At 36.3% G+C, this 14,134-nt stretch overlaps 3 protein-coding genes across 3 annotated transcripts; all 3 read left to right on the top strand.

The window, feature by feature from the left end:
* The first annotated feature begins 1,137 nt into the window (after positions 1-1,137).
* Positions 1,138-2,516, top strand: LOC149705376 (uncharacterized). Its single transcript, XM_089865679.1, has 2 exons — positions 1,138-1,299; positions 2,161-2,516. Exons 1-2 carry the CDS (start codon positions 1,138-1,140, stop codon positions 2,503-2,505), a joined length of 507 nt encoding a protein of 168 aa, XP_089721805.1. The 3' UTR covers positions 2,506-2,516.
* A 1,232-nt stretch (positions 2,517-3,748) lies between these two features.
* LOC149705375 (uncharacterized) lies at positions 3,749-5,404 on the top strand. The gene is made up of 4 exons (XM_089865532.1): positions 3,749-4,136; positions 4,595-4,650; positions 4,737-4,848; positions 5,265-5,404. The coding sequence occupies exons 1-3, from the start codon at positions 3,871-3,873 to the stop codon at positions 4,838-4,840; spliced, it is 426 nt and encodes a 141-aa protein (XP_089721658.1). The 5' UTR covers positions 3,749-3,870; the 3' UTR covers positions 4,841-4,848; positions 5,265-5,404.
* Positions 4,874-8,798, top strand: LOC149705374 (uncharacterized). The gene is made up of 4 exons (XM_089865678.1): positions 4,874-4,932; positions 5,265-5,960; positions 6,169-7,122; positions 8,141-8,798. Exons 1-4 carry the CDS (start codon positions 4,874-4,876, stop codon positions 8,400-8,402), a joined length of 1,971 nt encoding a protein of 656 aa, XP_089721804.1. The 3' UTR covers positions 8,403-8,798.
* Positions 8,799-14,134: the final 5,336 nt, after the last annotated feature.

The following is a 14,134-nucleotide window of genomic DNA, read 5'->3' as shown; positions in this document are numbered from 1 at the left end:
TGAAAGTGCCTTATTTCCCACACTGGCGTAAATTAAGCTAATAACGACGAAACGAAACATTTTTAGAGTTATTTTCGTATGAAATGGACGATTCTGTTGTCAGTTGTGATATAAAACCCAGAGAACACAACCCTTTTATATCACAATTTCGATCAATAGAATATTAAACCTAACAACATGTGTCCTCATTTTATACAATATTAAAAGCATCTGTTCTGTCAAAATGTCACATTTATCAATTGATTTATATATATATATTTAAATATTTATAATTTAATTACATCGGGGATAATAATAGCATGAGGGTCTTAATTTTGAATAAAAAAAGAAAACGGCTAATGTCGGTTTCTGATGGTTTCCAGCTCTCTAAACAGGCTAGGAAATAAGACAGGTTTACAGGTCAAAAAACCAGTTCATTAATAGCTTGGACCACTTTTTTTATTCAAAACGTGAGGGTCACTGGTCCCAGTGACTAGTTTATTAATTCCTACTCTTATTAAAAATTGATATGGGGACCTCTTTAATTATTTTCATTTTAACATAAATTTCGACTCCAGGAGTGCAGTCGTGTATACAACCCTAAGCCGAGAGAGATTTTTTAGAAGAGAGAACGACCACAAGTCCTGAGACCAGTAGAAAATTAAATAGGGGAAGGGTCACTGGTCCCGGGACCAGTTTCATATTTAAGACATCAGGGGTCACTGGTCCGGAGGACTAGTTCAGAAATAAAGCTTATTTCCAAGCCTGTCTCTAAATGTTTTTTTCCTTAAGTGAGCTCTTATTGGCTAGTTCAAACCCACGTGATCTTTGTTTTTTAAACTTCAAAATTCAAACGGCTCTTTGTGTCATACTGTCGTTGCGCGCTGGATGAAATCATTCCCTGACAAGGTTCTGAACGGTTAATCGCGATTAAATTGATTAGTTAATCATTAAAGCGTTGAGATTTATGATAACTACTTAAAATAGTTTAAGTTTTGTTGCTCAGAGGTAAATATATTTACTTAATGTTATAATTAGACCTAAATTTTAACCACTATTTGAAGTACTGTTTGACCAACCGCGTTTGTAATGAGTTTTAATTAAGATTTAATGTTTTAATTATACCAATCACCAATTAATTTTTAAAATAGGCTTAAGATGGACTGGTCTGCCTCAGAGTGGAAGCAAGGCCTACCTGGCCCAGCTTTGCAAAAAATAAACGCTTTAGAAGAACAATGCGGAAAGTTGATTAAAATTAATCAACAGAAACGCCAACTACCGGATCAGCTTGAACAAGTGGTTCAGAAACACAAACAAAAGGTAAGCTCTTTTTATAATATCCCTTACTTATTGACAAGCCACAGCTGGATTTAGTTTAATAGAAGTAGAAATCGTTCATTGCCCTATTACAGAAGACGCTAGTTTCCTATAGAGTAATGGCACCTCCCTGCCCTTGGCTACGTTATCTCCTATGAGAAATTAACATGTAGTGCCACTACTCTATTGTTCCGTTTATTTTAAAGCTGTTATTTCTTTAGAATTATTGAATCTGTATTAAATAATTAGACTATACAGTTCTTATTTGTTTAAACATTAACTTTAAACATGAAATTCTGAATAGGGACTTGGCAATTCGGGCTTAACTCCGCCCCCAGCGCCATTATGGTATGTTTTTTTAACAGAATGAAAGCTACATAAGCCCCTCCTCCTGGTAAGTTTTTTAGCACTAATAGGGACCTGGCAGTACTACGTCATGCAACGTCAGGCTACCTTCCACTAGTGCTAAAAAACATACCAGGAGGAGGGGCTTATGTAGCTTTCATTCTGTTAAAAAACCATACCATAATGGCGCTGGGGGCGGAGTTAAGCCTGAATTGCCAAGTCCCTATGGAAGGTAGCCTGAGGTTGCGTGACGTAGTACTGCCAAGTCCCTATTCTGTAGATTGGTTACTTTTCCGTTACAGCCAATCTACAGATTTTAGTTCTGAATTAATTAATTAATCAATGTTAGGCCTAATGTTAATTAATATCGGGCTGAAAAATATTAAATGGCTCCCCCCCCCCTACATTATTCTATCTAAAACCAATCTAAATTTTAGTTCTAAATGCCTCAATATTAGGCCTAAAGTTAATAGGACCTAGAACTTCTAACGGAGTCACGTTACGTTAAATTCATTATAGAATGACTCCCATAAAGACGAACTAAACCAATTAACTCGGGAACTGGCTACATCCCGTGATAATTACGATGAATGTCAAACGCAATTAGCCAAATTAAAACAGGACCTTAACCAAAGAGAATCAAAACTTAAACTCGAAAACCAACTTGAAAGAAGCACCCATTCAGTGAAATTAGACCAAAACCAATGCACCCCAGTAGACGAAACTAAAAGCATGGTTTCTACTGAAGTTTTTCAACTACGTAAACATGTTGATCAACTTCAAATTGAAAATAAAACTCTAAAAGCTGAAAAAGCCAAATTGAAGTCCCAAACTCAGGGTGACCACAATTCCTATATTTTATAATTTTTCCTATTTTTTCGATACCTTCCTATAAGTTTCTATAATTTAGACAATTTTCCTATATTTTCCTATTTTTCGAAATCTTTTCACATTTTGCGCGCGCTCACTGTTGTTTTTAGTAGATGTCACTCAAAAATTTTGAAGTGTGACAGACATGAATGCAGTTTTACATTTCTGCCACCAAGGATTAATAATACAAGCTAACGTTTAGCTTGTAATAGTAATCCAGGCTGCCAGCCTGCCACCATGGAGCTATTAGCTGCAATGTAAGGCACTTTTCAGGAAACATAATTCTCACTACGATAAAATTACTCCATGAAAAATGTATGGGGAAACGGGAAAAAATAGAGTTAAAAAAATCTTGTCGTCTGCTTCAGATGGTGGTTTTAGTTTAGTCAGGGCCAGATTAAAGGGGAGGCCGAGGGGCACTGGCTCTCGAGCACAAGGGTTGTTGGGGCGCATTGAGTTCCCCATCCAACCATACTAAAAACTTGGGGATCGAGTAAAAATTTGCCGAGTAATTGAGAAAAATGTTCAAAAACATACACTCCATAGGAATAGCATTACACCCAACTTTGGAGGCTCATAACTCTGTTTCTACTAGAGATACGGGGATGTCTTTTGAGTATATTATAGTCCAATTTGTCCCCCATCCAACCATACTAAAAAATAAGGGCTACGACAAACAGGGACCGAGTAATTAAGCAAGCCTTAGCAACATTTGCTGTTCTTTTTTTTCCTGACTTAAGCGGGCGCACATTATCTCGGCCCCCGGGTGCCATTTCGATGAGGTATCTGGCTAACGAATTTTATTTTATCTTTTTAAATTGAATTGTTTATTAGTGTTTCAGTTTGTTTTGAAAATCCTGTCTTATTAATTCCAAATCACTTGAAACCTATATTTTCCTATTTTTTCAATGGCAAATATCCTATATTTTCCTATTTTTTCAATGGCAAATATCCTATATTTTCCTATTTTTTCAATGGCAAATATCCTATATTTTCCTATTTTTTCAATGGCAAATATCCTTTATTTTCCTATTTTTTCAATGGCAAATATCCTTTATTTTCCTATTTTTTCAATGGCAAATATCCTATATTTTCCTATTTTTTCAATGGCAAATATCCTATATTTTCCTATTTTTTTAATGAAACATCTCCTATATTTTCCTATAAATCAATTGAAAATTTCCTATTTTCCTATATTTTTTTCAAGGCTTTGTTGTGGTCACCCTGCTTGAAACTGCGTCAAACAATGAAGCTGCCTTCCCGGAGAAAATAGGAACTCCTTCTAAAGGGAGACAAACAAGCGAAAATCGGTTGGATAAAGTTTTAACGGAGAAAAAGCAAGCTGAAGATAAAATTCAAATGTTGGAGAACAAACTTCATCATATGAGCAAGAATATCATGGAGTGCCAACATCACAAATTTGAAGCTGCTAAAAGCTCATTAGAGATGAAGTTCAAGGAAAAGGAGAATGCGTTAAGGGAAGAGTTGAAACAGCATTATCAACAGATTGCCGAGGCTGAGAAACAAATGAATGAGTTTAAAATCAAGTTTAATCAGGCCCAACATCAGCTTTCCGCTTTGGAGTCATTGAAGGCTGCTTTTGAGAAAGAAAAAGCCTTAAATGTGTAGGTTTTGGTTTGTTCTTTAATATTTAATGATCTAGGGTTGGGACAAGGGTCAGGGAGAATTTCAGGGAGTTTAAAAATGGGGTTGAAATGTTTTTGTGTAGTCAGGGAGTTTAATAATGGGTTCTGAGGTTTTTGGGTAGTCAGGAAATTTAAAAGTGGGTTTTTTAAAGGTTTTTGGGTTGTCAGGGAATTTAAAAATGGGTTTTTGAAGGTTTTTGGATAGTCAGGGAATATTATAGATGGGCTTTTAAGGTCTTTGGGCAGTCAGGGAATTTAAAAGTGGGTTTTAAAGGTCTTTGGGAAGTCAGGGAATTTAAAAGTGGGTTTTAAAGGTCTTTGGGAAGTCGGGGAATTTGAGAAATGGGTTTTACACTTTTTTGGGTAGTCAAGGAATTCAAAAATAGGTTTTAAAGGTTTTGTAATAATTTAATTTATTTCAAATTTCTTGCTCAAAGATCCCTCTCAAAAGAAAAACAGGTTTTAATGAAGGAAAACAGTGAGAAATCTAAATGTAAGGGTCTTCATCTCTACTCTCTAAATATTGCTACGTTTTTAATTGGATTTAATTTATTTTAATTTTAATTGAATTTTTTACAGGTTTGGAAAATATGGAAAAATTAATGACTGATTTGAAAAATAAGTATCTGGAAATTTTGAATAAATTGGAGACGTCAACTGCCACAGTTGAGGAGAAAAACTAGGAAATATTGTAAGTTTTAAGTCCTATAATTCCTATGAAATCCTATATTTTTGTTTTGAACTTGTTCCATTTAAGTTCCTCTGAATTTTCAAAGTAAAATCCAATTTGTTATTTTACTTTAGGTTTTTTCTGCATAGTTTAAGCCAAAATAGTATTATATATTAGCGTGTTTTTTAGTCCTATATTTTCCTATAAAAACACACGGTTTTTTTTCTCCTATAAAATCCTATAATTCCTGAAATAAAACAAAAATCCTATTTTTCCTTTAAAAAACACTATAAAATCCTATAATTCCTGAAATAAAAAAATCCTATTTTGTATTTTCCCTATAGGGAATTTAAATTTTTGGCTGGGCTCCCTGTGCTTTATTTTTTATTTAATTCATATTTAATTATTTAAATGGTTTCCTAATGTTTTCTTTTCAGACGTTTAAAAGAGGAGAATCAACTTCAAATTCACTCAGTTCGAGCTCAATTTGAAGTTCAAAAAGAGAGTTTGGAGTCCAGTGTTAAATCTCATCGAGATAAGTTGGAATCGGGAACATCGGAATTCAGAACCAAACTCAACGAAAAAGAACACGAATTGGAGGAATCGATGGAAAGAGCTCAGTTATTGAAAGAACAAGTGAATAAACTTGAAGTTGAACTTAGCAGTCGTGCAACTAAATTGGAAGCAGTTCAACAAGAATCAAACGAACGTGAAGCCGTCATCAATAACCTCCGAAATAAATACGAATCCGAAACCGCTCACTTTCAAGACGAACTAGAACAAAAAGAACTGAGTTTGAAGCTTCTTCAAACTCAACTTGAGCAATATTCGTTAACCCAGGTACAAAAGACTCACGATTTTGAGGAACAAATATCGTCCCTTACTGCCCAAATTGAACAAAACAACCAAAAACTGCGGGACACCCAACAATTGAAACTTGAAGATGAACATCGTTACCAAGAACAACTTCACGCCAAGGAACTTCAAGAAATGTTGAACCAATTACAATTATCAACCGAAGAATTTGCTCAATTGAATAATGAACTCGCGGACTCCAATGTTAAACTGGAATCGAGCCAAAATGAGTTGGAATCACTGAGGATTACGAAGTCTTCGAGCGACGATGCCGAAACGTAAGTTTGTTTTTATTTTTTAACATTATACCAAGAAGCGATATCTAGTTTACTAGGGAGAAGCTATAAGATGCCGAAGTATTAGTACGTCATAGCCCTTGTCCCCTTTCAAAATACAAGGGAGGCCGGGCTATTTCGCCTCTCAATAAGTCTTAATTAATTTATTTTACTTATGCATGCATTTCCGTTGTTTTTAACCTTTAATCAGACCAATCGAAACCGAAAGCCAACACCTACGTCAAACTATTTCGGACTTACAATCGGATATCGTTACTTTAAAAGAATCGATACGCGTTAACGAATCGAAAGCCGTTGAACTTCAATCCCAAATCGATTCTTATACCTTAATAGAACAGTCCACCAATGACCTTAAAAGTAAAATAAACCCCGTAATCCCTAATCAATTACCTCTGGACATGAAAGAATCCGCTAATTACGTTGCAGAATTAGAATCTCAACGAGATAAACTTAAATCGGAATTAAATCGTTTGAAAGAAAGTCACGATGACGTATCGGGAAGTAACGCGACCTTATTGGACACGATCCGTGGTAAAGATGACGCGATTACGAAGTTAGAGGACGAGATTAGCGCCTGTCTGTCGTCGATAGTCGAGAAAAATAACTACATTAACGCGTTACAAGCCAGTATGAACCGTGTTCGAGCGTATTTGCAAAGTAGAATGAGTACCGGACGTATTTCTCATCGTATGAATAACAAAATTCCAGATTCAAGCGTTTTAGACTATTTATTAAGCGAGTTATCCACCAAAAACAATGCTTTAACCGAAATGCGCAAATTAGTGGATGGTAAAATCGCTTCGGTCGAAAATAAGATGAAGACTTATCAGGATCTACAATATTCAGTGCCTTTAAACGAAAGTTTGCGCAAAATGGAAGGGTTGAAGGCTTTTTTCCAAGAAAGTCTGCGAAGTCTCGCCAATATCAATAAGGAATTGGATGAGATGGAAGGTGCGGTTGCGGTTTCGGTTCCCGAAGATGTTGTCGATAACGCGTGCGGAGATTACGTAATTGCTGCTGATGTTGCTACCGCCGCCGCTGGTGGTAGTGTTGATAAGAAGCATGGTAATGTTTATCAAGCTATGGAAATTATTTGCGGAAAATTGGAAATGACTCTTAGTACTTTCGAAGATAATGTGGCAAGGTTAGATGTTGCTCAAAATTCTTTTGGTTTTGGTTTTGGGTTTTGTCGAGGGGTTAATCACTATCTGATTAGTGGTGTACTGGGAACTGATTAGGGGTAATCGTTTTAGCACTGGCAACTTGTCAAGGGGATTGGAAGGTAATATTATGCCTTTAGTATTGGTAAACTTACAGCGTGTACACCGATTACGATCGATGAGTGAATGGCCCCTCGGTTTTTTCTAGCCTTTTTTGGGGGGCAGGGGGCTTGCCAGGGTTCATACAAATATGGAAAACATGGAAAAATCAGGGAAATAAGTAGTTGACAAGAAACTCAATATGGTAAATTTTTGGTAAAATTCAGGGAAATCCGGGAAATGAATAGTTTACAGAAAAATTCAATTTAGTAATTTTTAGTAAAATCAAGAAGTGATATCTAGTTTACTAGGGAGAAGGTATAAATTCGCGCCACATTTCCAGCTTTATCTCCAGTCCAAACGTATAGTAGGTCCGGAGTTAATCCCCGCCGCCTCTAAATTACAGCCATCATCTCATTGGTTCTTGAAAACTCACGTCAGCGTGACGCGAATGACGAAAACTACGCATTTTCCGACTGAGGAGAGGCGAAATAGCCCGGCCTCCTTTTACGTCCCCCCCTTGTATTTTGAAAGGGGGACTGGGACTATGGCGCGCGAATACTTAGGCAACTTATACATTCTCCCTAACAAATTAGATATCGTTTCTTGGTAAAATTTAGGGAAATCAGGTTAAGGTTTGAGTAACATTCATTGTTATTACTCCATGTATGGGGGGGAAAAACCTGGAAAACTCAGGGAAAGAACATGGAAATCCGTTTTCCAAAGGTTGTACGAACCCTGGTTTGCTATTTATTGGTATTATCATGAGTTTATGTGATATGTGTTAACGTCACGTGTTCTTGAACAAAAACGGTTCAAGTATACTAAGCAAAATTACGCCGAATCTGTAGAAACCTCATAACGCGGCGCAAAATCCCAATTAAATTTAATTCACTAATGTAGATTAAAGAATGGCAAACCTTTGGAATTCCCTCTCGAGGAAGAAATATTAAAATTAAGAGAAAGAGTTAAAAACGTCGAAGACGCTAATGACGTCTTGAAAAATTCAAACGCCAGTTTAGAAAATGAAATTCAAATATTCGAAATTGAAATTACAAAATTGAAAAACGAAGTCCGTTACCGCGATGATACGGTCAAGCAATTATCGGCGACTATCGAAGAAATTGAATTAAATTTGGAAGAAATTTTTAAGGAAAAAAATTAAGCCGTTGAAAAAGTATCGCAATTAGAAACCCAAAACTCAAATCTCTCCCAAGAAATAATCGAATTAAACGAAAGAATCGAAACCTGTAACGAAATATAGCTTGCGAGAGCTTTTTTATAGACTAGTGGCGGTAGAGAGGGGCGTAGACTGTGTATCCCTCCATCTGGGCGCGTTCTTGTAAGAGGGCATACTGTGCGCTCCCAGTAGGCGGATGACACTGAGCTAAGAGATAGAAGGGTATGACGTTTGCATACGTAGTACTGCCATTACTTTATACCGTAGCTCAACGGACTGAAACATCGAGCACGCTCGCGCAATTAAATGAAAAGTTAGTTAATTCTAAAATAGAATTAGACTTTTGGATCGATTCGGTTTTGGTAAATAAAAGATAAGGAGCACGACAAAATGTTTAAAATTCAACAATAACTGTTTATTACGAAAAATTAACTAAAAGATTAAAAAGAGAGATTGGAAAAAATAGTTTTTTTTAATGATTGATTTACACGTTCGCACTAGTATTTTAACCTTTGTTAGCGCTTGAAAATTTAAGGTTAATAACTAAGTTTATTGATTACTCCGCGCTTTAATTATTTGCTCACCGCACAATTTAAGTTCCTTTGTAAAGCACAATTATTCCTTAATTAACTAATGGTTTAGATCTGGCGCTAAATTTTCAATCTAAACTCGCACTCGCACTATTACTAGGTACATTTTTACTTAGTTTTTATTCTTAGGGCTTGGCGCGCACTTTCTAGCTTACCCTTTTTCTAACTGCTCATGAGAACTTGCTGTTCAAGACTGACTTTTTTATTTTTCTATTATTGACCAATTCAACTAGTGTGGTACTAGGACGCGCTCTGTCCCTGCGCTCTCTGGGTTGGTTTTTTTTAGTAAACCGGTCGACTTAGTGACGTACCCAGTTTTTTTCCGAAGCTTAAAATTTTCGATGCTTTTACAAGAATGTTGAAAACAACCTCGATCTTAACAGCGCGGAAAAATACTTTTTACAATAAAAAACAAAAGCAAACTTAAAATTGAAAACAACTTGAAAAATAGGCTAATACAAATAAAAAAATTACATTCGCAAGAGAAAATTACAAGGTTTAAAATAATTAACAAAAAAGTCAATTTTTGAGTTCAATTAGTTTCAAATTATTGTTCAAACCTTAAATTCATACTCGAAAAATCTTGATACGACCTCGAATTTGGAGCTCGAAATTAAATGTCTCGAATGGAAACCGAAATTAAATTAGTAGAAATGACACAAAATGAGATGGTCTTAACGGAAAAGTTGCGTGAAACCTCGGCTACAAACCAGAACAACCTTGATGAAATCCAGCGTTTAAATGAAGAGATTGAACAACTCAAAGCTGACAACCCCAAAACGGAAGTAATGGAACAGCTTCAAGTTGTTTTGAGCGAGAAGAAAGCGGAAGTTCAATCGAATTCCGAGGAAATCTCCAATTTGAAACAATTAGTACACGATTACGAAGAGTAAATTGGGAATTTGAAGTTGGCTTCCGAGAAACTTATAGGCGAGTTGACGTTAGCGAGACAGTACGCCTATGAAGTCGTCGAGGAGTTGAGTCGAGCTAAAGACGCGTTGAAAGAAAAGAAGGCCAAGTTGACTCAAATGGAATACGAAATAAACCATCTGAAGGAATGTTTAAATTCAGTTGAGATGCGCAATAAAGATCTTGAAGATAGCGTTCTAGATTTGTCGAATTTGAAGATTGTAGTTCAGGATTTGGAGTTGAAGCTGAAGGAATCTACCGTTCGTGAATCGCAACTCGTCGAGTATAAGGTGAAGTACGAGGAAGTCGACGAATCTTCGAAAAACTTGCGACAATTGGTGGATGAGTTGCAATTAGAGAAACAGAAGTGGATCGCCAAAGAAGGCCAGTATCTGATGTCCCAGAAACAATTAGAACTCGTTAAACAATCGAAACTTGAAGTTGAAGACAACTTGAAGACCCTACAAGAAGATGTTAACGCTTATCAAACGAAGTTGGCCAATTTGGAGAACCAATACGATGAGAAACAACAAACAGTTCGTGAAATGGAATCTAAGGTCGCTGAACTTAAGAAATATTTGGATGAGAAGACACAGACACTTGAGGAACGGTTGGTTGTGAATGAGAACTTGAAAACTGAACTGAACGAAACATTGTACAAGAACGAGCAAGAATCGTTGCAAGTCAAAGTCGAAATCACCAAAGCTCGAGAACCAGGTAAGTTTAACTTTTAATGACGTCCCATTCGTTGCTTGTTTCTTAAAATTATAAAATTTAGGAACATTTTCAGTGGGTGGGGCTAAATCTAGTCAACCCCTAACTCCCACCGCTTCTGCTATGTGGTCGAGTTTGAAGAGTTACGATTCGACTGGTAGTTCTTACGCTACCAATAAAAAAGACTCTTGCAAGATACCAATAGTGATGATAAAGAGTGCAAGGTTCAATAGGTTTAAGGGCATTCCATCATTTGTTACTTCTCTTTTATGTTTTTTTTTTCATATTTTTAAGGGCCTATGTTTGTTTCTAATGAGAGTTCAATAAAGGTATCTTCTTTTCTTAAAATCGAATTCATTTATAGGCCTAATTTATTATATTCAAAGTAGCCTCTTAAAGTTAAGTTAAATCGTGTAATTCAACTTCCTAACTTAATTTTTAACGAAAATATTCAGGTTTGTTCGATTTTTAAGCCTAAACACGTGTAGTTACGACGTTAGAATTTTGGCGCCTTTCTTTTCTTAAAATTGAATTTATTTATAAGCCTAATTATTTATTACGTTCAAAATAACCTCTTAAAATTACGTTAAATCGTTAAATTCATCATTTATAGCTTAATTTTCAATAAATCTATAAAGGTTTGTTCGATTTTTAAGCCTACACGCGTGTCGTTTCGAAGTTTGAAATTTTGGCGCCTTTTATAACGTTGTAGTAAGGGGCGCTTTACTCGTTGCAACTTTTCGAGTCACTAGGCCTAGCAGACGACGTTTAAAATTAGGCTTACAAAATTAAATTTAAATACTAATTAATTCCGGATTGCCTTCGCGGCTAAATTTAAGAATAGCCCCTGCTCTTCCAAAATGTATCTTAAGGCGCGTTTTCAATCAAGATTTTTTTGAACAAAAATTAAGGTTTTGCTTCAAACGGAGCAGCGGAAAGCCGAAGCAAAAAATCTTGGTGTTTTCAAACAAGCATCAAATTCAGCTTTTCGTCTTTTCATGCTTTAAACCTTCGAGAAGCAGAAATATAAATGAGTTTGATATTTGCTTCTCATTTTCTTAAAGATTTTGCCGCTCAAAAAGAAAATATCGTCTACACACATGAAAATGTAATTTAAGTCACAACCACTTGTAATTTTTTATTCTTTTAAAGCTTGTTTGAAAACGATACGAGTTTCAGCTTTTCCGTTCTAATTTTGAAGATTTTTTATCTTCGTAAGCCCGTCAAAAGTTCCCAAAAAAGCCACAGCAAAAAGCTTGGAAAAAGTTGATTGAAAACGGGCATTTATTTTATATTTATGTTAAAAAAATATTGAGTATGCAATTAATAAAAGACCCGACACACTTGTGTCTAAAGCGAAAGGCTAATTTCCTATCTTCAAATATAGTTTTGCGGTCAACTGAGTCAGAAATACGATAAAAAGTATTCTCCATTGGGTTTCTAACTTTTTGCAGTGCTTTTTGTTAGAAGGGAATGCGCGGCTCCTTTGACCCTTTGAAGTCGTGAATGGGCGCTTCCGGGTGCGGTTCGCCAGATCGAGGCTTCCTAGTCTTAAAAGAAGCCGATGCGAAAGGCTAATTTCCTATCTTCAAATAGAGTTTTGCGGTCAACTGAGACAGAAATACGGATAAAAGTATTCTCCATGGGGTTTCTAACTTTTTGTTAAAAGGGAAAGCGCGGATTCTTTAACCCTTTGAAGTCGTGAATGGGCGCTTCCGGGTAGCTGCAAGGCTTCCTTGACTTAAAAGAAGCCGACTTTTTAAATTACTCGTTGAAAGTAGGCAGACTTCCGGCTGCTTGGAAAAGGGTTAATGTTGTCCCTCTATATAAGGGTTCTTCCTTAGACAGATCTGATATGGCGTCCTACCGTCCTATATCCTTATCCTCTGTTTTCTGTAAAATTATGGAATCAATTGTATCTGATTTCATTAATTCTAAATGTATTAAGCCTGGCGTGCTCCCTGAAAAGCAGTTTGGTTTTAGAAAGGGTTTCAGTTGCGTAACGCAGTTAGTCCAGGCTTTCCATTCATGGGCTTCTTTGTTGGACTTACGTGTACCATCTGATGTACATGTCATAATTTTTGACTGGAAAAAAGCCTTTGACTCTGTTCCTCATGATCGCCTCATTTTTAAGCTTTATGGTGTGGGTATTCGCGGTCCTATCCTAGCTTGGGTTGCTGATTTCTTAAGGAATCGTGAACAGAGAGTTGTCTTTCAAGGTGAGTTTTCGGGTTATCAACCTGTTACATCTGGCGTACCCCAGGGATCAATATTGGGTCCTTTACTGTTTATTCTGTACGCCCATGATCTTCACCTTGGTATTTCCCCTGATACTAACCTTTGGCAATACGCTGATGATTCCTTTCTCTCTCGAGCTGTGCGCTCTATGTCGGACACTGTGTTACTTCAGAGAGATATAAATATAATCGTTGACTGGGGAATTAGAAATCTCTTGTCTCTAAATGTATCGAAATGTTCATATATCATTTTAACTAGACGTCGCAATGTATTTAATGTTGATTATTGTGTATCTAATCAAATCTTGCCTCGGGTCTTTAAATGTAAGTTGCTTGGGATTTTTATTTCAAGTGATTTAAAATGGGCTGACCATGTCTTATATATTACCTCTAAAGCCAGGCGCTTGACTGGTTTAATTAATAGAACTTTTGGTCGTTCAAAAGCAGCTATTATAGCGTTTAAGGCTCTGGTAATTCCTGTTTTGGAATATGGGTCTGTGGTATGGTCTCCTCATTTACGAAAGGATATTGACAGTGTTGAACGGGTTTTGAGACATTTTACTTCTTATCAATTGAACCAGTCATGGTTTAATAATGTGCAAAATTGCAATAGAGTACAATATGGTGATCGTTTAAAGACACTGAATTTTTAGCCATATCGTAGTATACGATAGGCTCTTAGTTTGACCCGAGCCGTCCGTAGTAGTAGTAGAAGTAGTGGCCGGGGTTGTCGCTTCGTTATCGTCAGATTTTAGCTTAAAAGGAACTTTATATTACCACAACCCACCCATAGGGGTTACAGGGCTCGGTTAGAGATTTAATTTTAATTAAAATTTTTTCAGGTCAGACCCGGGAATCGAACCCGGGTCGCTGGCGTAGTAAACATCCACTCTACCAACGAACCATAGAAACTTGATAGAAACCCCGAGTTTTTTATTATTTATTCTTATCTCTAAAATGTCGGGGTGATGTGGGGTGGGGTACCTCTTAATCTGTGGGGTCGGAAACTATTGAATTTTTATCTGTGGAGTCGGATACTTATGAATTTGTATGTTTGGGGTTTTTATATTTATTTTCTTTTTATGTATGTGCCAATTAAATAGATAACGATTTTCCCCGTTTTTCGTTCTCGTTTGGTAGCTATCGTCATCTATGTTATGTTTGACTGGAACGTTTTGGCGGTTAATTCAAAAATGGGTTTAGATAGAGCTAACATAGTGTTAAATGAGCGTTATGCGTTTGATCATTTTAGCATTGCTAAAGGTAA

This window comes from Phalangium opilio, unplaced genomic scaffold, assembly GCF_054372755.1.
Source record: "Phalangium opilio isolate 3A_F unplaced genomic scaffold, DU_Popi_V2 ptg000014l_1, whole genome shotgun sequence".
NCBI lineage: Eukaryota > Metazoa > Arthropoda > Arachnida > Opiliones > Phalangiidae > Phalangium > Phalangium opilio.
This window is presented reverse-complemented; position numbering and strand designations above follow the sequence as displayed.